Source organism: Nicotiana attenuata, unplaced genomic scaffold (assembly GCF_001879085.1).
Source record: "Nicotiana attenuata strain UT unplaced genomic scaffold, NIATTr2, whole genome shotgun sequence".
NCBI classification, from domain to species: Eukaryota; Viridiplantae; Streptophyta; class Magnoliopsida; order Solanales; family Solanaceae; genus Nicotiana; species Nicotiana attenuata.
This window is the reverse complement of record NW_017670682.1, coordinates 90,127-116,444: the sequence shown is the minus strand read 5'-3', so window position 1 is coordinate 116,444 and position 26,318 is coordinate 90,127. Positions and strand designations below refer to the sequence as shown.

General features: G+C 37.2%; 1 protein-coding gene across 2 annotated transcripts; it reads right to left on the bottom strand.

Moving 5' to 3' along the window:
* Positions 1 to 17,665: 17,665 nt before the first annotated feature.
* LOC109242248 (LOB domain-containing protein 36-like) lies at positions 17,666 to 21,253 on the bottom strand. Of its 2 annotated transcripts, XM_019409101.1 has the most exons (5): positions 21,057 to 21,253; positions 20,815 to 20,907; positions 20,529 to 20,686; positions 18,891 to 19,890; positions 17,666 to 17,968 (listed from the first exon to the last, which is right to left on the bottom strand). In XM_019409101.1, exon 4 carries the CDS (start codon positions 19,878 to 19,880, stop codon positions 18,945 to 18,947), a length of 936 nt encoding a protein of 311 aa, XP_019264646.1. In that variant the 5' UTR covers positions 19,881 to 19,890; positions 20,529 to 20,686; positions 20,815 to 20,907; positions 21,057 to 21,253; the 3' UTR covers positions 17,666 to 17,968; positions 18,891 to 18,944. The 2 variants fall into 2 exon arrangements, with proteins under 2 accessions (XP_019264646.1, XP_019264647.1); XM_019409102.1 differs by lacking the exon at positions 20,529 to 20,686.
* Between the last annotated feature and the right edge of the window lie 5,065 nt (positions 21,254 to 26,318).

The window sequence follows — 26,318 nt, the reverse complement described above, 5'->3', positions numbered from 1 at the left end:
CTCCAACTCCATATAGCACACGAATCACCATACCTGATCCCAATTCCTCTGTTCGAAGATACAACACACCTCTAATACCCAATCATCCATAAGAGGTACTCCTATAATTCTTCTGTGCCACTAAGCAAACTCGAATATCAGCAGTCGATCCAACAAGAAAGTGTTGCAATACTACCGAAGTACCATCAACTTAATCACATTGCCTTTTTCTGAAACATATACCCTCGTCAAATCACCCCAATTAGCAATACCATTCCCTTAATCATCTGAAGACCATTTCCCTATTCATCTGAAGCTCATTTCTCTAGTTGTCTGAAGCTCATTTCTCTAATTATCTGAATCTGCTCGCTGTCTAAGAGTTTTATGACCTTCCTTTCAGAACTGAACCGTAACCTTACACACGTAAATCTCAATCCTCCACTATATACCGCATATACCATACCATCCTAGGATAAACATGAGGACTTCAAATCCCTTTCGAGCCACAAACAGTTACGTACTCAACTAGCCAAGAACTTTCCATTGATCCCATCTAGATGACAATCACTACACATCCCATGCTCCTCACGCTCGTGGAAAATACGCATCCCTAACCGTGGTAGAAACCATCAAGAATTCTTCGAATTCCATTTGCACAAAACTAAACCGTCAGGACTGAATCCTTCTAACTCGACCAAGCTACACAGGTTACTAAAACCCAAGAGAATCGCTATGAAACACTAGTAGAAACTCATTACTTCGTAAGCATCCAAAGAACTAATCATATCCTGACCATTCTGATCCAGCCTACTTCCAAGCTATCCCATAATTGCTATAGAATGATACAAGTGTTGACACCCTCCAATGCAAACCTCAGTTTCTAGCCAACTTATACACTTGAAAATTCCCAATTTTTACATGTGAAATCTTGAATTCATTAGGACCATTCTCGAGAGTCATCTACTTTGCTCAAACCTCAATTAGACTGATCAAATGAACCGAACAACCTGTGCCTCATTAGCACTCTGACACCGCAGAATGTAACCTCAATTTAATGCAACCAAGCAACTTCCTATTCTATGCACTGCACACCCTTACCAATAACCACTCAAGACATTCCGTGATTCTCATACACCTATGAAGCATAATATAACCTTTGTCAAAATTTTCCTTATCTCGAGCCATCCTCGGTCTCAATCTCCGTAAGCAATAACTGACTCACCAGCACGCCTCAAACTGGAACCAACGTAGCACCTAACCGTGTGATCACCTAATCAATAGCAGACTCCCTCACTTGGCTCGAAGCCATAGACCAAAACACACATAATAACTCATGACGCATATACTCTATTGCTGCCATAACACCATAGTGAGATTAAACTCAACCCTTCATAAGCTCGTGAAACACAGACCATTTGGTACTTTAAATCTTCTGCAAATCTCGCATTCACTCTCGTAACAGTCAAGCCCACTCTCTTAAGTGACCCAAATTTAAATTTCAACACATATATTTCACTTGTAAATGAGATCTTCTAACAAACAACATAAGGATCACACAACCTCAGAACACTCCGAATGAGATAACCCACCTGCTTTGCCTCCAACTAACATTTCTGTATACCTTCCACCGCCATAAACATTACGCGGTCACTTAGTCTTCTTGAGTCTGAACTCATACCGCAACATGAAATTTTCTTCACTCCCAACTATGAAGCATGAAACGATTCTTCACACACCCATAAGTTGGGGCTACACCTCGAATCAATATGGAAATCAAGCATCTAATAGTTCTTCTATCCTCCACCAGACCCTTCTAGTCACTTCCAATCATACGAATACATCTCGCAGTCACATCACACTCATCACGTAACTATCCAGTCATTACTTTCCTTAATAGAGACACAACAGCACATACAGATCCAGAAACACGTGCTCACGCAATCAACAGCTCAGGGCTCAAGCTATAGGTAAGAATCCGGCCTCAAGTCTTCCAGACTGGCCCAACATCAACACAAAGAGATCATATCTCGCTCCTCGATCAGGGAATCACAAGCCATCGATGCACATCTGATACTGAGCGCTCATGCGCACATACAAACACGTGGAAGGAATTCAAAGAGTTACATTTCAAGCTAAATCAAGGACGCACAATAAGAATTCAAGAATGTGAAGTTTTTCCTAAAGGTTCTGCAGCCTCTCGAGGATAAATACAGACGTCTCCGTACCGATCCGCGAGACTCTACTAAACCTGCTCATGACTCGTGAGACCTATGTAACCTAGGCTCTGATACCAACTTGTCACGACCCTAAACCCAAAGCCGGTCGTGATGGCGTCTCTCGTGAAGACAAGGCCAGCCGACACACTTTCAATTCACTTTATGCAGTTAAAATAATAAAACTCAAGTCTTTAATAGGAATAAAATCCCAAAATAGCAGTATAACTTGCAGAAATAAAACCAACATAGCCCGACATCGGGGTGTCACCGGTCATGAGCATCTAAAACAAAAATTAAAAGTCTGAAGTCTAATCCACTACGACATAACTGAATCAAAAGAAACTAAGATAGAGGGAGAATGTACTAGGCTGCGAATCGCCAAGCAGCTACCTAGTAAATCTCCGAAGACCTGCTGGAACTATCAACCCTCAGGAGCAGGACCTGTAGTGCCTGAATCTGCACACAGGGGTGCAGGGAGTAAAGTGAATACTCCAACTCAGTGAGTAATAAAAAATAAATGAAGACTGAGTAATATAAAACCACGTAAGGCACAACATTAAGCTAAAAGAGGCATAGCAAAATCAGTAAATATAATTAAGCAGTGAAATCTCATAAACATCCTTTAAACAGTTAAACAATATACAGAAAAAACAACTAAAAAGGTACACACATATTAACTGCCCCTCGGGCACAATAACAACAGAATCAACCCCTCGGGCAATGTCACAGAACAATACCAGCCCCTCGGGCATAATAACAACCGAATCAGCCCCTCGGGCAATAACATAGAACAATATCAGCCCCTCGGGCTATATCTCATATCACAATGGGTACCCGCGCTCACTGGGGTGTACAGACTCCGGGAGGGTCCCCTTACGGCCCAAGCGCAATATCAGGCCATCTCGTGGCATCATAAACAGGCTCTCGGCCTCATATCAAATCTCAAGCCACCTCGTGGTGTACAATCACAGGCCCTTGACCTCATTATCATAATCAATGTATCACTACTGCGGCGTGCAGCCCGACCCAAATGTATCCTCACAACACAGGCCCCCAGCCTTACTCAATCAGAATCTCATAAGCCCCTTAGGCCACAGTAAAACATGAAGCTCAGCTCAAAATATCTTTAAAAATCTCATTTAAATGTGTTTAAAACAGAATAACATAGCTGAGTTTTGAAAATAGTGAAAATATAGCATGACTGAGCACCAGTATGAAATCAAACAGTGAGGAAAATATCATTTAAAATCCCCTAAGGGTTCAAACAGTTGACACGAAGCCCACATATGTCATTTAGCCCAAAATATAATATATCAAATAATTAACTGTCAAATACGCAGTAAAATAGTCATTCGGGATGGACTAAGTCACAATCTCCAACGTGCACGACCCCACACTCATCATCTAGTGTGTGTCTTACCTCAACATAGCCGAACGCTGTGAAATTCCGGGGTTTCATACCCTTAGGAAAACATTTAAAATCATTACTCACCTCGAACTGCCCGAAAAGCTACTCTGCAACACGCTTGCCTCTCGAACCAACTTCCGAGTGCTCCAAATCTACCAAGTTCAGATTTTATCATCAAATTATGCTAAACGAATGAATTCCAATTGAAAAATATCGATTTTAAGCACAAAACTCGAAATCAGTCAAAACCCGACCCCCGGGCCCGCATCCCAAAACAGGACAAACTTTATACCAAAATGTTCTTCATCATCTAACGAGTCCGTACGTATAAAGAACTCGAAAATCGGAGTTCGTTTGACCCCTCAAATCATCCCTAGAAGGTCTCATAATCTCAAGCCCTAACTCCACCTTTTTCTACTGATTTTCATGAATTAAACACTGATATTTTGTTCCTTAATCACAAATAATCGAGTTTTAGGGTCCAAAATCCTTACCTCAATGAAGAACAATGATTTCCTCTCTTCAAAATCGCCTCAAAGCTCTTTTCCCGCTCAAAAATGGTGTAAAAGGGTTTAATGGTCGCGGAGGGTTTATTTAAATACTGCTCACACATTTTACTATTCACCCGAGTACTGTTCACCCGAGTTACTGTTCACCCGAGTTACTGTTCACTTGAGTTACTGTTCACCCGAGTTACTGTTCATGCTGCTATGAAAAAAATGCAGCAGTTTTTCTTCTAGTCTAAATTGATCCGTTAAACTTTCGAGATCCACCCGAGGCCCTCGGAAAACTCAACAAATATACCAACATGTCCCATAACATCATTCGAACTTAGTCGAGCCTTCGAAACACCAAAAACAACATCAAAACACCAAAATCACATCAAATTCAAGCCTATGAACTTTGAAATTCCTAAATTCCACCAACGACGCCGAAACTATCGAAAAACAACTCCGATTGACCTGAAATTTTGCAGACATATCCAAAATGACATTACAAACCTGTTCCAACTATCGGAATTCCATTCCGGCCTCGATAGCCTATTTTCCACTGCCGACCGAAAATCGCCAAAAACTAACTTTCGCCAATTCAAGCCTAATTCTACACCAGACATCACAAAAATATTCCGGACACACTCCTAAGTCCCAAATCACCTAACGAAGCTATCTGAGCCATAAAACCCGCATTCCGAGGTTGTTTACCAATAATTCAACTCTCGGTTGACTTTTCTAACTCTAAAGCTACTTTTAGAGACTAAGTGTCTCAAACCTTACCAAAACCATTCCGGATTCGATCCGACAAACCCGATACCACATAACACGGATAAACAAAGCATAAAGAAGTAGAAATGGGGAAAACGTAGCGGTAACTCATGAGACGACCGGCCGGGTCGTCACAATAGCCATATTCATAGCCTTAAAGTATTTATCCACAGACATGGACCCTTGCTTCAATGTTTGAAGACGTTGTTATAGCTCTCTTTGAAAGTATGATGGCATAAATCTCTTCCTCATCACCCTCTTCATCTTAGCCCAAGTAGCAATTGGTTCTTGTCCGTCTTGCAATCTATCCCTAGTAAGCTTTTTCCACCAAATAACAGCATAGTCAGAAAACTCAACAACAGCAAGTTTATCCTTCTTACGTTCAGAGTAGTTGTGACAGTCAAAGATGGCTTCAACCTTTCTCTCCCAATCAAGATTCAAGTCTGGATCCCTTATTCCCTTGAAGGATGGAATCTTCATCTTTATACTACTTATATTGTCATCTTCTACTCTACCTCTTTGTCCCCTCCTATCTCTTCCCACCCTATCAAAATCAATATCATTAAAGTCATCTATAGGGTTTTCTTGATTTACAATGGGAGCAAGGGGTAAATTTCTCCTAGCTTGGGGCCTAACATTATTTCCCCTCCTAAGTTCAGCTATTGTATCATTTTGTTCAACAATGGTGTCCCTCATTTCTTGGAATTGCAAATTCCACCTTTCGAATTGTTGATGCATAGCATGCAAGGTAAAATCATTTCTTGCTTTGATTTTGGCTTCTTGGAGAACACTCTGTTCATCATCACTACCTGTATGCGACATCTTAAAAGAAATAATTAAATTGTATCCCACAAATTGGCTTTTCCCTCAATTGTTCTCACACACACTTGCCTTTTTTCCTCTCGAAATAACCTTTGAACAAAATACTTTGTAGATTTATAGTTACACCCAACTCGTATGAAGTTCTTAGAAGTAAAATATAAATTTTTGGGGAACGAATGAAAGAAGAACCAAATCCTAGAACTAGTAGGCTCGGTTGAAACAAGACACGAACAACTAAGGAAATGATGATATATTTAGATCAGAAAGAGTAAGAAACAATTGATTTTTTTCTCTAATCTTTGAAATCTAGGATCCTCTCTTCTTGTTTTTTTTGTTAATATTTAGAAACAAATTAAATACAAAAAAAATTTCTTGGAGAGCAAGCAATTCGTTTCTCTTTTTTTAACTCATTTTCGATTGTTTTTTTGTTTTTTTTTTTTACTTTTTTCAAGTTACTATTCACGATGCTACAGTAATATTTTTTTTTGGCTCTTAGTATTCAAGAAATCCCAAGAATTATCAAGAACTAAATCTTGATAGAACTGCTGTGATACCACTTGATAACAGCAAGGTCACTAGAGTAAGAATTTAAGAAGTAAATGCGGAAGCAATAACAATAAGAAATTGAACGACTAGAATTAAAGTGCAGAAAATAAAGGATATGGGAAAATTCAGGGAAAGAATTCCAAGAACTTCCAAGAATGCAAGTTCTATAGCCTTGACAATATCCAATCAACAACGTTTTTATTTATTAAAGAAATCAAATGCCTTTACTTAAGAACAAATCAAAAATAATAGATTTGGATCTTGACCGCTTTACGAGTAACTTGAGACAACAATTAATAACTAGTATTAATCGCCTTCTAAGAATACCACAAAGGAATCAATGATATCACAATAAAGAAGTTATCTTACTACCTTGAATTATGAACTAGTAAAGGTTGAAAGATAAATCTCAAAGCATAAGTAACAAAGGTTCAAAAGAACTCTCAAAGTATAAAATATTATTAATCAATAATCAAGTACCATAATGAATGAAAAGAACTCATATTTATAGGAGTAAGAAATCCTTAAAACTAGGTAGGGTGGCTGCCAAGACAAACCTTAACTTGGAGGCTAAGATAAATACTACAAAACCTAATAAAAGCTAATAAAAATAAGAGGATGGGAGGCCAAATCCCTTAGGGGCATATTTGGGCCTTAAAACTACTAGTTTGGGCCATTGGTTTGGACTCCAATTTGGCTCCTTTTGAAACACCCCCATTTGGACCTCTTTTAAGCTCATTTTAAGTACCACAATGAATGAAAAGAACTCATATTTATAGGAGTAAGAAATCCTTAAAACTAGGTAGGGTGGCTGCCAAGACAAACCTTAACTTGGAGGCTAAGCTAAATACTACAAAACCTAATAAAAGCTAATAAAAATAAGAGGATGGGCGGCCAAATCCCTTAGGGGAAAATTTGGGCCTTAAAACTACTAGTTTGGGCCATTGGTTTGGACTCCAATTTGGGTCCTTTTGAAACACCCCCATTTGGACCCCTTTTAAGCTCATTTTAAACTCTTATGGATGCCCTTTTGGTGGACTTCAAGGGCTGATGTTGGGACCCAATCTTCCCCCTCTTGGACTTCAATTTGGGCCAAATAAGTGTAAAACTTGGACAATTCATCTCCTTTTGGCTTGTGTTCTTCCTCTACAATTAAAAACTTCTTTATTTGTCATTGAAGTCTAGCAACCTTAGTCTGCAATTCTTTAGCTTGAGATCTTGTAAATGGCCTTCTTGGAGCTTCCAAAACTCTATCATTGTCCTTGATGCTATCAGTTTCGAAACTCAATTTGTTTCGTTGAGACTTACTACAATACAAGGCATTATTTATAGCCAATATTGTTTCACCAAGTAGTAATAAAGCCGCTCTTCCAAAGCCCTCAATTAATTTGTACTACCTGATATTGTATTCACATAGGCTTTTTCATAACCAAATAAGAGAACTATTTCATTACTCTTAGTATTGCATGAGTTTTAGCACTATCTAGAAGATAAATATCTTCATTACTCATGTTGGATCCAATTGAAGACTGGAATTTATTTTCTTCATAAAAAAATTATATTATAAAAAATACAAAAACCTAACAACACTATAAGACAACTTAAGGTACTTGAAAATTAAAATAACTTGAGAAAGAACAAGATAACTAAAACACAAAAATAAAAGCAACAACATAATTGGAGTCCCAGTAAAATGAACAAACTTTAGTTTTGATCCCCAAAGAAGTCTCCAACTTCCAAATGAGTAATATCATCGAGCTCTTCAAAATCATCACCTTTAAAAGCATGATTTGTCTTGACATTATCATCATACTTATTTGAAGGCCCCCGTCTCAGCATCATTACGAAATCAAAGTACGATTCCACCAGCGCACTAACAGAAGAGGCGCTAACATTATTAGCCTTTCTTTTGGTGAAGTTTTGATAAAGCATGGCAATATATTCAGGCGCATGACATTAATGTTTCTAGTGCCTTTCATACCACATCGATGACAGTTATTACCTTTGCCTCTTGAAGGATTATTTTAGAACCCATATTGTTCTCCCGTTTATAATGACCACCGCGATGATTATTATATCGTCCTTTCACAAGACACATACATATGTCCCTAATAAATGTTTTGTTTTCTTTCAAACTTATCACGTGCTGCTAGCACATTCACTTCCACAAATGGATGTAACGATCGGCCGGTTTTTTCGAGAGTTGTAGCCCCGTTCCCTATTTTTTGATCATTTGTGCTTTACAATTATTGTATGGCTTGCCGGGTTAGTCGGTTCGGTTCCGGAGGGATTTCGGAATGAATTGAGACACTTAGTCTTAAAGTTGGAAGCTTAAGTTGAAAAAGGTTTACCGGATGTTGACTTATATGTAAACGACTCCAGAATGGATTTATATGGTCTCTTAGCTCCGTTAGGTGATTATAGACTTAGGAGCGTGTCTAGATTGTGATTTGGAGGTCCGTAGTGGAATTAGGCTTGAAATGGCGAAAGTTGAATTTTTGGGAAGGTTGACTGGGTGTGGACTTTTTGGTATCAAGGTCGGATTGGGATTCCGAAAGTTAGAGTAGGTCTGTGGTGTCATTTGTGACTTTTGTGCAAAATTCGAGGTTATTCGGATGTGATTTGATAGGTTTCGGCATCATTTGTAGAAGTTGGAAATTCCTTAGTTCATTAGGCTTGAATCTATGTGTGATTCGTGTTTTTTTATGTTGTTCGAGGTGGTTTGAGGGCTCTACTAAGTTCGTATTGTGTTTTAAGACTTGTTGGTATGTTTGTTGAGGTCCGGGGGTCTTGGGTTGATTTCGGATGGTTAACGGATCAAAATTGGAAGTTGGTGCATTGCTGAAGTAGGATCCCTTCTAGTGCGATCGCACCTGCGAGGGATTGGCCGTAGGTACGATGCCGCAGATGCGTATGGATGTGCGTAGGTGTGGAGATGGGCTGGCCTGGGCAGGGCACATGTGCGAAGGGTTGGCCGCATCTGCGAGCCCGCAGATGTGGTGTTGAGAGAGGGGGTCTGATTTCGCAGAAGCAGAAAGAAGGCCACAGGTATGGACCCTGGAGCACAGATAGTAGTTAAGTGAATTTCGTAGAAGGGGAGGAGTTACCACAGAAGTGGGTCCGTAGGTGGGGATAATTGGCCGCATGTGCGAAAAGCCTGGCAGTGTTTTATAATCGAGGGTTTCGAGATTTTTAACCATTTGCACCATTTCAAGCTCGGTCTAAGATGATTTTTGCGAGGGTTTTCGAGGGGATTCTTGAGGTAATCCTCATGTGCTCATTTTATTTAATAAACTTGGTTCCCATTGATTTCCCACCTAGTTGGTGTATTTTTAAGGTGTAATATGGGGTTTGAGGCTAGGGATTTGGAGAGTTGATTTGGGGGATTTGGGTGACGATTTGATGGGAGATTTTGATAAATTTGGTACGGTTAGACTCGTGGTTGATGGGCTTTCGGGTTTTGTGACTTCTGTTGGATTTCGAGTCGTGGGCCGGCTTTGAGTCGATTTCGGAGTTTGATTAATAACTTTGTATTTTCTTGTGGAATTTATTCCTGTAGCCCATATTGATTGTATCGAATTGCTTGTGGCCAGATTCGAGGCATTCGGAGGCTAATTTGCGAGGCAAAGGTGTTTTGGAGTAGAGACTTGCTCGGATTGAGGTAAGTAACACCTCTAAATCTGGTTCTGAGGGTATGCAATCCTGTATTATGTGCCTTGTGACTGGTTTGGAAGTGAGGCATATGCTAGGTGATGGGCGTGTGGGTGTGCTCCGTAGGAATATTGACTTGACCCATTCTATGGAACTGTGAAGTCGAACAATTTGTTGTTAGTTATATGCTCTCCATGTGTTATAGAAATTTGATTGTAAATCATGTTAGAAATCATGTTTAGGCTCTGTGTTGGTACTGTTGGGGCCCATAGAGGCCGTGTTATATGTTGAATCACTTGCTAATTGTTGTTTGCACTCAGTTCTAGTTTTTACTTGCATATCATATCTCAGTCTCTATTATTCCTTGTTGATACATCATATCATCGCTGTTTGGGTTGTATTTCATGATTCTTAGAGCCCAAGAGTCTGGAGAGGTTGATGACTAGTGAGGCCGAGGAAGCCTGATTCTGAGGATATTTTATGGGATCAGGCTGCACGTCACAGCATATTTTATTGATTTATGCCATGATTGGCTTTACATAGCCTTGGGCTGAAGGAGCCCCTCCGGAGTCAGTTCCCACACTCAGTGAGCGTAGGTACCTAATGAATGCGAGTGCCGAGTGCCGTGCGCTTGAGAGGAATGAGTGAATATGAGGAATGAGTGATTGTGAGGTTGGAGTGAATGGGAGGACCTAGTGACTGTTGCTCTGAGAGGATGTATTTGATTTCATTATTGTTGTACTCAACTGCCATATATCATTGTTTTGAAATGTCCTAGAGATATTGCATCCTGTTATTCTTGAACTTGACATGAATTAACTGATTAGACTTAAATTGCCGGACTTGAAAGCATGCCTACTTTCCTATGTTAAGATTTCTAAAATAGAACTAAAACTGTGTAGCTCTTCACTATCTTCAGCTCTTTATTTAGTATTGTTACTTACTGAGTTGTTTGTACTTATGCTACACCTTGCACTTCGTGTGCAGATCCAGGTGTTTTCGGACACGGTGGGTGTTGTTTCTTCGCGCAGCTGATCTTTTGGGAGATTCCAAGGTAGCTTCTCGGCATTCGCAGACCTGTTTTCTCCTTCCCTATCTTTTCTTGTATTGTACTTAGTTTTGAACTATCATAGACAGTGTATTCCAAACTTATGATACCTAAATGCTCATGTACTCGGTGACACCCCGATGTCGGGAGTTTTCGCGTTATGTTTTGGGTTTCTATCTCGTTTATGAGAATTTTTGTTATTTAAACTACTTTGATTCATTTTCTGTTAAATGGGGAATATCATGGAAATATCGTCTTGCCTAGTACCAAGTTAGGCGTCATCACGACATGATAGGAATTTGGGTCGTGACAATTGAGCAGATCTAGCAGGACAGGCCTCATGATTTTTCATCGAAAGAGTATTTATGTTGTGCATCCACCAGAAGGCATGAGATTAACAGTACCATCATATCCTTAATCTTTATTGATAATATGTATTCACGATCAACAACCAGTTATTAAGAATTAGATAGTATATGATCATGCTAGTTCTTTAGATAAGCCAGAAATATGGATTCATATTGTAAAAGCATATAAGCATACATGGACAGAGAATTACGTAATAAAATGGAAAGCATGGCATACATTTGTACAATAATTTAACACATAAGTTTGGAACTATGTATGTCAAGTTTCTGTTATGTTTCTTTCTCATAAACTGAAAGAATTAAGGCACCAAGAAACCATATTAGATCTGTGAATTATATAATATTCATCTTTCCTCTTACGTAAGACAAAGAATATTATAAGTAAGTCAAAAGAAATAAATTCAACATATACAGATATATAGCGGCAGTGTCTTTACCCGTCAGGCTACAAGGCTATTTATTTATAAACCTAAAAAGTTGTAAAAGGAATCGGAATACTACTTAACATCAAATAGTAAAAGAAAGCTATACGGATAACCCCTTTTCTGAATACCCCTTTTCTGACCTCACCGTGCAATTTTTCTGCAGAAGCTATACGGATAACCTATCACTGTTGTTCAGAGGACAAGCTATCATTTTTTTAATACTAAGGGCGTCTCCAAGGATGCACTATTTTTTGTACTAAATCTAAATTTGGTATTTTTTTGCTCACAGTAATTATATACACCTTATTTTCTAAAGGATCAAAGCACTTAAAACCTTTATAATTAGAAGGATAACCAAGAAAAATATAATGTCTAGACCTAGGACTTAACTTATGTGGTGCATATTCACGAAGATTAGGAAAACAAGAACAACCAAATACACGTAAATGATTATACGTAGGTGGCCTACTAAAAAGAAGTTCATACGGAGTTTTAATGTTAAGCTTAGAAGAAGGTAAAATATTTAAGAGATGGACTGCGGTATTCAGTGCTTCAACCCAAAATTGAGATGGAAGAGAAGATTGAAAAAGTAAAGATCGAACCATATTTAAATAGTGCGGTGCATTCGTTCCGCTTTGCCATTTTGTTGGTGAGTATGTGGACACGATATGCGAAGACAAACACCATTTGAATTTAAAAATTCACGAAAGGAAGCAGCTCCATCACATTGGAGTGATTTTATTTTAACAGAAAATTGAGTTAAAATATAAGAATAAAAGTTTTTGAATGTAAGAAATGCTTCTGATTTGCGTCGAAGTGGAAACACCAATAAAAATTTAGTAAAATCATCATAAAATAAAATGTAGTAACGAAGACCTGTAAAAGAGGCAATCGGGGAGGTCCAAATATCAGTATGAATCAATTCAAATGAAGAGGTAGAAGAAGATGTAGAATCCTTAAATGGTAATTTGGTGTGCTTGCCAAGTTGGCAAGCATTACAAAGAAAATCCAATTGCTTTGCAAAAGAACATTGTAAATTATTGCTTCTAACTAAATTAGAAAGAACAGCTAAACTAGGATGGCCTAGACGACGATGCCACAGAGTTGGAGAAGCATATGAGACAGCAAAGGCTTGATGAGCAGCAATTCTAGGAGTTGAAGGAGAGAATGAATAAAGAGGAACCAAACTATTGCACCTGAGAAGAATTCTCTTCGTCTTGTAGTCCTTAATAGAAAATCCAAAGGCATCAAAGTCAATCGAACAATTATTATCAGAAGTGAATTTACGAACACTTAATAAATTGCAAGAAAGAGTAGGAACAACTAAAATATTTTTAAGAGAAAAGGTGGAAGAATGCGTAGAGATATTACCATTACCAGTATAAGAGATTGGGAGCTGATTACTATTACCCACCATAACACTATCATTACCATTATAAGGTTGAATGGAAGAGAGATTTGAAGTAGTAGGTGTCATGTGTGAAGAGGCTCCAGTGTCAACATACCACTGAGGATTACTTGGAGGAGTATAGGAATGCCCAGAGGATGAAGATTGAAGTTCGAAAAAAAGTGCTTTGGAACCAAGAAATGGACAATCTCGTGCAGCATGCGTGGGTTGAAAACATAACTGACATTGAAAGGAAGAAGAAAATGGATAAGTAGGATAAACAGAAGAAATAGTAGAGTGTGGCGCTGGACCTAAAATGGAAGGAGCCCTTTGGCGTGGAGCAAACTGGGGAGGAGCAGTGGAATAACTTCTTTGGTAGCCATTGTTGTTGCGTCCTCTGTCACCCCTACCATAGGCATATCTACCACCATTAGAATTTCTTCCACGTCCACGTCCTTGAGAAGAGGAATTTTTTTTAGCTACTAAAGCAGTGGAAGAATCTGATGCAGTAGAAGAAAAGCCAGTCAATTGAGTTTCATAAAGGAACAAAAGAGATCTAGTCTCAAGAAAAGTAGGAAGTGGAACCCTAGTAGAGATTGAAGTGCTAACAGAGAGATATTCAGAAGGTAGGCCAGAAAGAATTTGGAGAACAAGATCAGAATCAGAAATAGGATTACCAATTGATGTCAAGGCATCCGAAATGGATTTGAGGCGATGCACATAATCAGCAATAGAAAGGGAACCTTTCTTAAGGTTATGAAATTGAATTTTAAGTTGGAGCGTTCGGGAACTAACATGATCATGGAAAAGACGTTCAATTTGTAGCCACGCCTTGCGAGCAATAAGAATTTGGTTAGGACGGATAATTGCCTGAAGTATTTCTTGTGAAATAGTGGCTTGTATCCATGATAAAACAATAGAGTCAAGTTGGACCCATTGTTGAAAAGCTGGATTAGTAACAGAAGTTCCATTATCCATGGTAAGAGTTGACTCCGGACATGGATAACTTCCATCAATGAAGCCATAGACACCATGCCCTTTAAACACTGGAAGAAATAATTCTCTCCAAAGCATATAGTTTTCATAATCAAGAGTGGTAGGAATCAAATTTTTGATATTGGAAACAGAGACAGCAGAATGCGTAATGGAAGGTGTAACTGGAAGATTAGCCATGGAAGAAGAGGAAGGAGAAGAGGTTTGAGAACTGGATGTAGATGAAACCACATGATGATACAGAGAAGAAGACTTGGAGAATATCCTGGATATCTAATACCATGAAACAGTAATTATCTTGAATGATTTACATTGACAATTACAAGTGGTATTTATAACATGTAAAAATAATATAAAGACTAAATTATCCTTCTAGCTATACAAAATATATCTATCACAATGGAATACCAAAATTTTGCACCATTATAGTGCGTGAATAGTATTGCACCAAATTTGTTGTGACACTATTCATCAACACCAAATTAGATTTATTATTATTTTATTTATCTTTTTATTTTTTGGACTTTTAATTTATCATATATTGTGTATATAATTAATTTTTATATTAAGATCTTTATAATTTTAATTTTATATCCTATTTTTTTTATATTAATTTTTGTATATATTATATAATGACCACATGTATTATACTGCACAACATGATAATTGAGGACAAGCGTGATCTTAATGCACCAATTGTATTTATCATTAATTTCACTTTTAGTTATTTTATCCTTTAAAATAATTTTGTAATAAATGATTATATAAGTGGTGAATGTGAATTATATATGATGAATATGGAATAAAGAAAAAAGATCGAATTTGTTTGAAGGAAATAAAAGATGAAATTTAAATAGAAGATAATAATATAACATAGAAGAGAGAAAAAATATTATTTTTTAATGTAAAAAATGATATAATGATTGGAGTAAATTTAATGTTATACTATTTTAATATAAAATTTAGTATTAGGGTTAGAGATGGTCTGAGAGTAAGAAGTAAAATTCAATTTCTTGAGAGGCTGATCTATGTGATGTCACATTCCGAAAAAGTAAAAAGTTGGAACGTAACCTATTTCTAATATAGCAAGATGAGGAAATATTTCGGCGGCCCCACATATGCCAAGCACCAAACCTTTGAAGAATTCCAATATTTCGGCAGTGCCAAACGTGCTATTCAATATTAGAGGCCTGAATATTATTACTTGACAATGAGGGTTAAAGTGGCTTATAAGTGTTTTTTATTTTATTTATGTGTTTCGTAAATATTTAAAGTGCTCGTAAGTCAAGTGCATATAAACTAAAATCAGCAATAAATTATAAGTTGGTCATCTCCATCCAAACGGGCTCTATGACTTTTAACTTGTAATTAAACACTATTTGTTTGACCAGTTTATCGTTAATAATATTTTTTGATTTACAAAATACTTTTCCCAAACAAAATTTCTAACTTTCTCTTTATATTCATTGTTCATCTTCTTCTTTTTTGAGAAATTTTTTAATTTATAATCTGTTGTAAAGTTTTTAAGAGTATTTTAGTTAATCTAACAAAAGAACTATTTATAACACTTTTTTACTAAACACATCAACTGTTTATTATCAAGTTTATATTTCCACCCAAATACGTAAATACTTATTTAAAAAATTAATTTCAACACTAAAAAATGTACTTATTAATATTTCAAGCTTATCAACTATTTAATTACAATCACTTAATTCAAATAGGCGCAATATCTTATCTTTTTTTGGCTTATTACTCGCGCTCAGTTCAGAGTTACGCTCTATAATAACTAAGCACGAAGGTTACGCTCATTGTGCTCGTGTTTGCCATGCTCATATGCTTGTATTCTTGAAGATAATTCATCTCTTTCAAGAAAATCATGACATGTCAAACCCTAGTAAGCTTCTTCGTTTACATCGACTTAACCATACATTCACCTCTTTTGTGGACCCTCGTACGTCTTCTACTGAGGTTTTATCACAATCAAGATCAGATGTCATTCGATGAGACCAAAAAAATTTGGGAAACTTACACAAATGTCCCAAATAAATTCCAACTTACCAACCTCTAGCCATTAATCATAGACTTACCAAAACTAGCCAACAAAAATTGAAAAACCAAATAATAGGGTTCTTTCTCTCAAAAAATCACATGCAAAAATCACCTTCCATATTTTTAAGCGTGATTAGCAACATTAGATACCAGACGGAAAGGAAATTTCATGGACGGGGTAGCAAATAAGGTGATGAAATATAAAAATCTATACAATATTCCAAAAATCTAAACAAAAAAGGAACTTTTTCAATGGGTATAGTTGAAATTCATTGAAAATATATAGATAAGTCAATATTCAAGATTTGAGGAAGATTGGAGGTGATTTGGACTGGTTTTGTATCAAAATTCGTAACTAAATCGAGTTCAAAAAAGTCTTCTGCGACACATGTATCACGCATGTATCTCACATACAGGTATACATGGATATACATGTGATACAAATATGATACATATGTGATACACAAATGATACACAGTGTGATACACATATCATTTTTTTTTCATGTTCAGCTTTTACTTCGAATTTTCAATTCAAACCACCTCAAAACTTCACCAAATCATCCCAAAACTGAGATTCAAGCTCCTTAAGTTGTGCCCAATCTATTCTAATAACACCCATTAAAAAGAAAGCAAAAATTTGATATTTTTTTGCTACAAATAACTAATTGGCTAATTTGGCTAATATTAGTAATATTTTATCAATTGGCCAATTTTTATAATGAGCTACTTAAAAATGGACATAGCTGGTAATTTCCCAAAAAATTTCCCTCAAACCATAAGGCCCTGATTGGTTAGGTAAGGACTTTGGAGGCTGGATAACTTTGAAATTTTCCCTCAAACCATAAGCCCAAAATCACCTAATACTACATGACAGGTACCTCTTACCTTCTTCCAAATATGAAATAGGGGCCACGTGCAGGTGACCGAAAAATTCTATCATTATATATTTTTTTTTAGATTTTTTCAGTTATCAATGTTCCCACTTGTTTAACTAGTTTAATTTACCCTAGAATCCATATATTATACAAGTCAAATAGCACATGGCCATCAAAGCCATTTCATGAAATCTATGAGCCCAACTGTCATATTACTTCTATATTCCACGAAAGCTCTGAAAACTATAACAACAAATATCAAAATTTCAAATTACAGTAGTAAAGATATAAAGAAATCATGGTCAACGATCTCAGATACAAGGATGCATCTGAATCTATCTCATAAATTGAACAACTTAGCGCTGATGCATCGTATACTCATATGAATCTACCATTCTTTGTGTTGATCGCTTATATATATAGAAGAAAGATAAATGTGTTTGAGCCTCTACGTCGACTGCATTGTTTATGAAACTTAACACAGTTCACAGTTTCCTTTTCAATACATAACTATTTGTCTTTTCGAGTGAAAAGAAATGAGTTTATTACCACTTATTAAGGAACACAGTTTCACATATAAACAGTATGTACTACTCTACATGACTATATGACAGCGAGAGAATTAATTAAAGCAAGCATCTATATTCAAACGAAAGACAAACACTGTTATGCTACTCCAACATTTAAGAAAAATGTACCTTTTCCAGGAATAAACTGTGTTCTTCAAAACTCAGTAAGGGTCTTGATGAATATATAGAAATTTTGGAGTAGGAAATAAAGTCTAAAAAAGAACTGATACCTACAAAATTTAACGTTCAAGTTGAAAATACTCATTTCACTCTGCTACTACGTCTCATTTCTCTTTGTACATCATAATCTCTCTTCTTCTATCTCATGTCTCTCTTTTTATACGCTGGTATATGGCATCAATTTGCTGCAGTTAAAAGGCATAGACAAAGAAAGGTTAGAGAAGGTTATTACCCAGCTTCCGTTTATAATACTAGTAATAGCTAGTCACTATATCCGCGAAGAATTGTTGCAACAAATAACTAATATACAACACAATGCTAATAAAACAAAAAATATAAAATTCACAAGGAGAAAGACAACTGTTAAACAAACTTTGCTTCCCAACAAAAAAATGAACTTTGAATTTGTTAGGCAAATGACTATAAGATATGAACTTTTCCTCCTAGCAGAAATTTATGTGTACATGTTAAAAAACAAAGAAAAAGCAAGACCTAGTAAACCAAGCTTGAACTGACTTGTTTTATTTAGCTCTCCATTTCCCCCCACCTTTTATTGTATCAGTGAAAGCAAAAATTGCAACTATAGCTTCATAGAGTCACTCTTAAAGCAAAAAAAAAAAAAAAAAACCCTCCAGAAATAAAGAAAGAGTACCAAGTATGATCGGTGGATGCTGCTTCATTTGCATTTCAAAATTCTATCAAGATTCAATATTTTCTTCAAGATATATAGTTGGATAATCTATTGTTCTTAATTAATTTCCAGTTTGGCTGCCGACCTACAACAACCCCTCTCTTACCCATTACCAGAGGCATTTTCAACTTCAGCTTTATTTCACACTGACTACCAAATTCGCACTGGTCAAGAACACATAAATTAACCAATAATATGTCAAGCTATTCAAGATATTTCACTATTTGGCTATGAAATGACAATCATTTATTTAATATTTGCTTTAACTGACTAAAAAAAGAAACCAGCAATTAATGACAAAGAAGGGATGAGCAGGCCAACCATGTGTTTAGAAATCTCAATCCACAAAAGGACTTATTAAGCATATATTTAAGGAAGGAAAATGCAAGGGAAGAGAAAGAAGAGGAGAGACTTACCAAGATCAAAAATGTACTATTTAATAAAGGTTTGTCAGCACAGTACTGAGGACATCAACATGAAGGACCGACGCTCCTTCCCTCCTCTTCGCTTTTGGCTCTCTGTTGCTGCCTCGGGGTCTCTGGTTGCTGCGGTGTCTGCTGCTGTTGTTGCTGCAGCAACAGCTGTGGCTGAAGATGAATCTGCTGGTGATGATGAGGATTATTTTGCTCCTGTTGCGGCTGCTGAATCAGATTATAAGGATTATTCTCATAGGAGCCCAAAGCCAACGAAGCTGATATGGGTGAGGAACTCATTTGGTGAAATCCAGTAGCAGTCACTGAGCCTGTAGAGTCAAACCCACTGTTAAACCTTACAATATCTTGTTGTTGAGAAGGATGCTGCTGCTGCTGTTGTTGTTGCTGTTGCAGCTCATAATTCCGAAGCATCTCCTGTTGTTCCCTTGCAGCCATTGCTGCTGCTAATTGCTGAGCTTCAATTGTCTGCTGCTGCTGAGGGTCACGAATCATCAATTGACCACCATGTGGGACCCCAGTGGGCATTCCTAACATTGGGTTCATATTAAAAGGCATCATAGTACTAGAAGAGGGATTATTCATATGATGCGGTTGGAGAAACCCTTGAGGTTGAAGAATTGGTAGCATTGCTGATGGCCCAATGTAAGTAGCTAATTCCTTTTTAGCATTCAGTAAATCATCTTGAACTTGCCTAAGCTTATGTTGAAGCAATGAAATAAGGCCAACACAACCATAGACTGGATCCCGCAAGCGATATTCAGCCTCATAGGCTAGCGAATTCACCGCATCTTCCCTTTGAGCAGCATTGAGTTCGTTCAGCAATTTAGCCACGTTACTGGCACCGAAGACTTTGTGGACATTGGCGAATTTCTGAGGCTGATCTGGTGGAAAATATGGTGCAAAAACACACTCTTGGGTGCATTTTCGGCGTAAGAATTTGCACGCTGCACACGGAGAATTTGACGACGACATCCTTTGGTTCCTAAAAATTGTGTACACAAAACACATAAAATGATTTTAAACTAATTATAAATGGAAAGAAGAGAATATATATATATATATATATATATATATGGGTGTTTGCGCTCATAAATATACTAAATCGATACAAGTAGAGCATAAATTAATCAAGAAATGATTATAATACACACAGAAAAATAAAGAAAGGATATGTGGCATTCAACGAAGTTTCATTTACCGATTATAGAGAAGCTGTAAGCCATTAATGGCTTAGCAAATCGAAGTGGACATGGTAAGTTAATAAAATCATATATGCAGTAAGGCCTTTTCTTTTCTTATTATTTTCATTTCATATAATTGTTGTAATTAAAGGAAGCCAGAAAGCGTAAATATAGCAACTGTAGAGTGATATAGAAACATATCCGAAGGTTTGATCCGATTTTTCCGATAAACCCCGGAGTCATATTAAAAAGTTTAACGATGCCCTTTTCCAACAAATAAAAACAATAAAAAATATAAAAACAACCAAAAATAAAACAAAATGAGGAGGAGGAGGAAAGAGTGAAAAAGCAGAAGATAGCTAAGAGCAAGCTAAACTTGCAGTGTATCACAAAAGATGCCAAGTTAGCGAAGGTGACTTGAACGAAAACAAAATTTCACCTCACTCTCGCTTTCCTCTCTCTAACTTGATAAACTTGGAATGCAAGAAATCTTTTGTTTACGGATCTTTCTAGATCAAGGACTTCTTTTTTATATCAAAATCACACATTAATGGGTTCTCTGAGATCCTTCCTTATCGAACCAGCCAAGAAAAAGATCTGAATAAAACAAAAAAAAAAAGGAACCCAAGCAAAAATCAAAAAGACGAGTTCAAAAGAGTAAAAGCAAGACGATAAAATAAAAGAAAAGAGTACAAACAAAACGTGAAATCAGAAAATTCATTCACCTTCTTTTGTTGCAAACCCTATATATTCAGATCACTCCGTAACCCTTTTCTCTCTCTTTCTCTCTCTCTCTCCCTCTCCTAAACTCAATTCATCTGCAAAACCACAAAACGAAGAATGAGGTCTGAAACATTCGATGTGAGTAGAAAAATCGACATCTATAAGCCGTATAAAATCGAAAAAGTGGAAAAAATAAGGGAAAAAAATGGATAACGAAAGTATTGAAAAGAAAAAAGGAGTGAACCTTGGGATGAGCGAGTGAAGGTTTAGGGCTGGAGTTCGAAAGCTCTTGATCCGATCTTCAAGTTTCACGATCCGAGTAGAAGAAGTAAAACAATAACAAAGAAGAAATGAGAAAACCCAGCTATTCTTTGTTTATAGTTTCATCATTGCAATAAGAATGAGAAAGAGAGAGATATAGAGAGGAGTGAAAATAAATGAATGAAATGATCAGAAAAAGTGATTATAAATGAAGGATCAGTACCATGGAATAGAAGTCCACGTAATCCAATTACATGAATGGTCGAATTTGTAAATAAATTCTTTACAGGGGTTAATCATAAAGAATAACCCTCTTAACGGCGTACCTTCTATTATTGACCGTCGATGTGCTCAGAAGTACAGTGTTGACCGTTTGATCCTTTGCCCTGAGTGATGAATAATTGCGACTGTGTCGAGGAAAAATTAAAATAAATGCAGCTCTGAGTTACCTCTTTGTCCCTGCGCTAATTTAAGTCATTTCCCAAATTACCCCTACACTGAGGGGTGTGCTTAGAAAAAAAAAACTTTAACTTGCATAGAATCACAAAAATGCCCTCACATTTAGTTACTTCCTCTAACGATTAACATATCAAATCTATTGTAGGATTTCTTGGCTATATTCAATTGCATTGCTGTTAAAAAGATCAAATTAGTCCATAAAAATGTTAACAGACCAATATAATCTTGGTAACTAAGTTAACCTAGAGAAAATAATTAATTGGCCCTTTATAAGGCTCGCATAAAGTACTTCGCGCAATACTTCACAATAGAACTACAAAGCAACACTAAGCGATGAGTTCTTGAGTAAAAAACTAGAAATGAGTTCTTGAATTACAGAAATCCTAATAATGGTATTGCAAAAAATATAATATTGAAAATAAAGATCTAATAATTGTGAGATTATGATCACGCCAAACTATGCCTTATAAAAAGGACTAAGCGGTCGTTGCTAATATACTATGGTTTACAAGTCCGGAATCGAATCCCACAGAGAACTAAGGCTTAGCTACAGCTGTTCAATATCACCAAGAAGACAAGCTTGAACAATTCCTAACTTTATTAAGATTCTTGTGTTTAACTAATTAACTAACAAATTAAAATAGTAAATTAACAACTAAAGATACTAAGGGTTAGAGACAAGATTAAGGAGGTCCAGAGTTATGATTTCCCCTATCGTCGGAATCCTTCCCGCTACATTTTTTATAAATTCGCCTAAGTATTCTCTACCGATCATGAGCGCTCTGACTGTCATAACTCTCTCCCGAGTAATTACCACAATTTACTAAACATATTCTCCCGAATTACGCTAGCTGGCATTAAGTACAGCTCACTCGGATTGCACCCAAGATTTCGTTATCCCTATTCCCACATTTAAACTCTTTGTATTGATCCCTCATATACGTTAGGAGTGATGTTGTTCAATAACTACCTAATGCACTCTTTCCGAGTAATACATACTAAATAGGCACGGTCGATTGAGAGCTCTTCAACCAACCACAATAATAACATAGTTGAACAAATAGAGAAAATACTACAGCAAATCTATATTAACATAACAGGAAAATCATCCTCCAATAGGTTCCATCAAAATCCTAGATAACAAATTAGCTATTCATAATAGTATGCATAACGACAATAGTAGAATTCATAACAAATAATGGAAATAGCAAGAAGGAAGTGAAAAACTCGCAGAAGAATTCTCCACCTTGCTCCTAGTGTGTAATTGCCTTCTTAGGTCGAATCTCCGACCTCCACGGCGGCTCCGTAGGTCTAAATTATGTCAAAAGTATGTCCACTTCCCTTAAAATAGCATTTCTACATGTATTTATACCAAGTTGGGTCGGGCCCAGACGAAATATCTTTTCCTGCGCGAAATAGGACTTTGGCTCTGTAAAATTTACAGAGGCACGACGCACGCTGCGGCACACTATGCGTCGCGGTAGTGGGAATTCGCAAAAATGCAAAACATAAAAGTTGTATCCCTTTCAAATAGCTTTCCAAAGATATACTGTGGAGCCCAAACGGAGTTCTGAGCGAAAAGTTATGTGCATTTTGCTAGACAATGCGTCGTATGCCCGCTCGATTCTCCGTTTCGTTCTTAACTATCATCCGTTGATCCCCAAACACGATCCCAGCTTGATTCTTTGGGATTTTACTCAAACTTCAAAGCTCTAAATCACTTGAATTCATTATATAATATCTGCATAGCTCGAAATCACTTCTACAAGGCATAAAATACACAATTAGTGCAAAACACTAGCGATTAAAGCTCAAACTCATTTAAAGTGTAGTACATTAGAGTGTAATAAGCAACTAAAATACATAATTATTGCCTATCATCAACACCCCACACTTAAACCATTGCTCGTCCTCGAGCAATCAAACTACACTTTATATAGACACGACCTTTTTAAACAATTCTCCTAACTCATCACACCAAGAATATTTAAAATAGACTAAGCACAAAGGCGTAACATCTTCACCTCAAGATTTGACTCACAAGTACCACGCATTATTCACAACTCACCCACTTACTCTAACATAGAGGTCACTAATATTACCTTTCCTTCATGAATCAAGTGCCCTCATGATCGCTGCCAACTCCACACTACTATAAAGTAGGAAGAGAGGGCCGCAATAGCTTTTACCCGATATGAGGGTCGGGATCGAATTCCTAAGAGAACTAGAAATTGGAGCTCGGTATCTGTCTAGACTAGAGTCGTGTAATTGTTTTAAATGTCATTTCCAATATTTTTGGGTTTTTTCGATTGTAAACTACTATTAACAAACTACTAATTGAAAATAGATTATGCTACGAAATAATTGCTAGGGTTGTATCTAATGGGAAGAAGGGCACTAGGGTCGTGACATCACCTAGGTGGCTAATTGACGGGTAGATGTTACTAAGGTTCGATTGACATAATTGGGGCTTATGCTATAACCGTTACACAATTTTACCCACTCTCACACCTCTCGGTAGAGAGAGTGATTTTGCCCACTTGACTCTCTCGAGATCAAATGGGTAGGCAAATTAGATCAAGCAACTAGGGTTCAAGTAGGGTGATTACTCTCTCGAGGTTTAACCCGTTAATTGGGACTATCATTTCTCATGAGTCCATCCCAATTCCTTGTTGGGTCAATTTTGGAGACTTAGACTCTCTTTCTCAAGAAGAGTAAATCCACAAAGCACAAATCAGTATTCGCAACCACCAATTTATAGATTAAAACATGAAATCAACCCAAATAGCAAACACACATAGTCAATCTAACCCTAGATGGCAATACCCATTAATTACCCAAACTAGGGTTGAGCCATAACCCTAGATAATGGGTTTATCTACTCATGCTTGAAGAAGAAAATGAAGAAATAGATGAAGAACAAGACATATTAATTAAATACTAAATTAAAGTACAAGAATCTATCGTTAATTTGAAGCTAAGATGCCAAAAATGGCAACAAAATAGGTCTCACGAGCGTAGCTCAAAGTCTGGAATTAACTGATGACCTAAAAATGGTAAAATGTTCTATTTATACTAGGTTGGAAAAACTGGACAAAAATACCCCTGCGGGGTCAGTGCGGGCCGCATGAAATGGACCGCGGCCGCACTAGGCTCTTGAACTTTAACTCTAGGCTCTCTGAACTAGGGCTCCGCGGACCGCGTAGAATGGACCGCGGCCGCGGAGGTCTCTACTGCGGTCCGCACTGATATGACCGCGAACCGCGCAGCTTGGATCAAGGCAGAATTCGCCTCTCTGAATCACTCTTTCACGGACCGCACCAAATGTTAGTGCGGCCGCGGAGTCTTTACCGCGGATCACAAAACGTGTACCGCGGCCGCATTGCCTTAAGCCCGTTTTAGCCATCTCTCTGAACCTACCTAGTGCGGACCGCACAAAGTCGAATGCGGCCGCACTAGGGCATTTTGCCCTCAGTTTACCTTGTCTTTGATACTTGAGCGGGTTTCACTCCCTTTGAGCCGATCTTTGACGCTTCGTCACGTTGTCGATCAAACCTGCAATCAAGCACACTTATGAGCCTTTTGGGACTATTTTATAACAATTTATAACCAAAGCGTAAGCAAGAAGGAGCGTAAAACACGTTAAAATCCCTAGTTATCACCTCACACAACAAAAGAGAGTAGTTCCGCACAATAAAATTTAATAACACTTAGGAACTCAAGATAGAAATAATTCACTCACTCTCAAAAATAACATTCATATGCCACAAAAGATGCACCATAGGCTTGCGTAGTGTACTAGTCTACTAATCGAGATCATTCAGTCTAGGATCAAGAAGGAATTTAATTGGTTGTAATGTAGGCTACGGGTCGGTTAAGATACTTTTGGATATAAGAGTGACTACTCCTCCTTAAGCACTTTAATACATATACTTAATCATCCAATCCCTTACTTATAACAAACCAAAAGTCCACCTTCACCTCAATGTATATTACCCCATACTTTTTAAGCACAATTACATCAAGAACCACCACTTATCAAGGAATATTTCTCGCAACAATACAACTATTTTTTCCTTTCTTTTCTTTTTTCTTTTCCAATTCAAGTGGCTCTTACTTTTTAAAAACAATGCGCCTTTCTCCTTATCTCATTAGTTCCACTCAAAAGCCAACCAAACCATTCCACACTTTAACTTTTACATAAATCATCACATTTCAAGTGCTCGTGAGAGGTGAACAGGTTCAAATAGGTGGTAAATTCAAACAAATGGGTAAGGCTTGTAATGTGGTTGCCAAAGAAACAGGATTACAGGCTCAAAGGGGTTAACTACGTTACATAACAATTAGGCGGGTAAAATATACATATCTGGTTCAACAACGAAATGCCTATATCACTTTCAAGACTGAACAAAATTACTATTTCGCTCCGCACACACACGGGGCAAGTTCTAAACATCAAATGTAATGCATAGAATACAACAAACCTCACACACACATGGCACATAACTCACTCAGGATTGGGATCATCAAGACACTCTAGTAAAAGCAGTTAAGCAAATTAAAAAATCTATGATTTAAGGTGCTTATACTCGAGTCAAAAACTGAGCCTAAGCGTCACAACCAAAGTACTTGCTATTCTCAAGTCATAACAAAGTCAAGAGATATTGCTTCAATTCAATTCACAGCACAATGGCTCCTATTCTTAAAAAAAGAACTAGTTACACCCGGTTCAAACAAAACCCTTGGAAAAGAACCGCGACACAAAGAAAAACTAAGGTGGAATTGC

What these genes read in the sequence shown, in the direction of transcription:
- LOC109242248 (XM_019409101.1), bottom strand. Translation starts at nt 19,880, where the DNA reads ATGTCGTCGTCAAATTCTCCGTGTGCAGCGTGCAAATTCTTACGCCGA.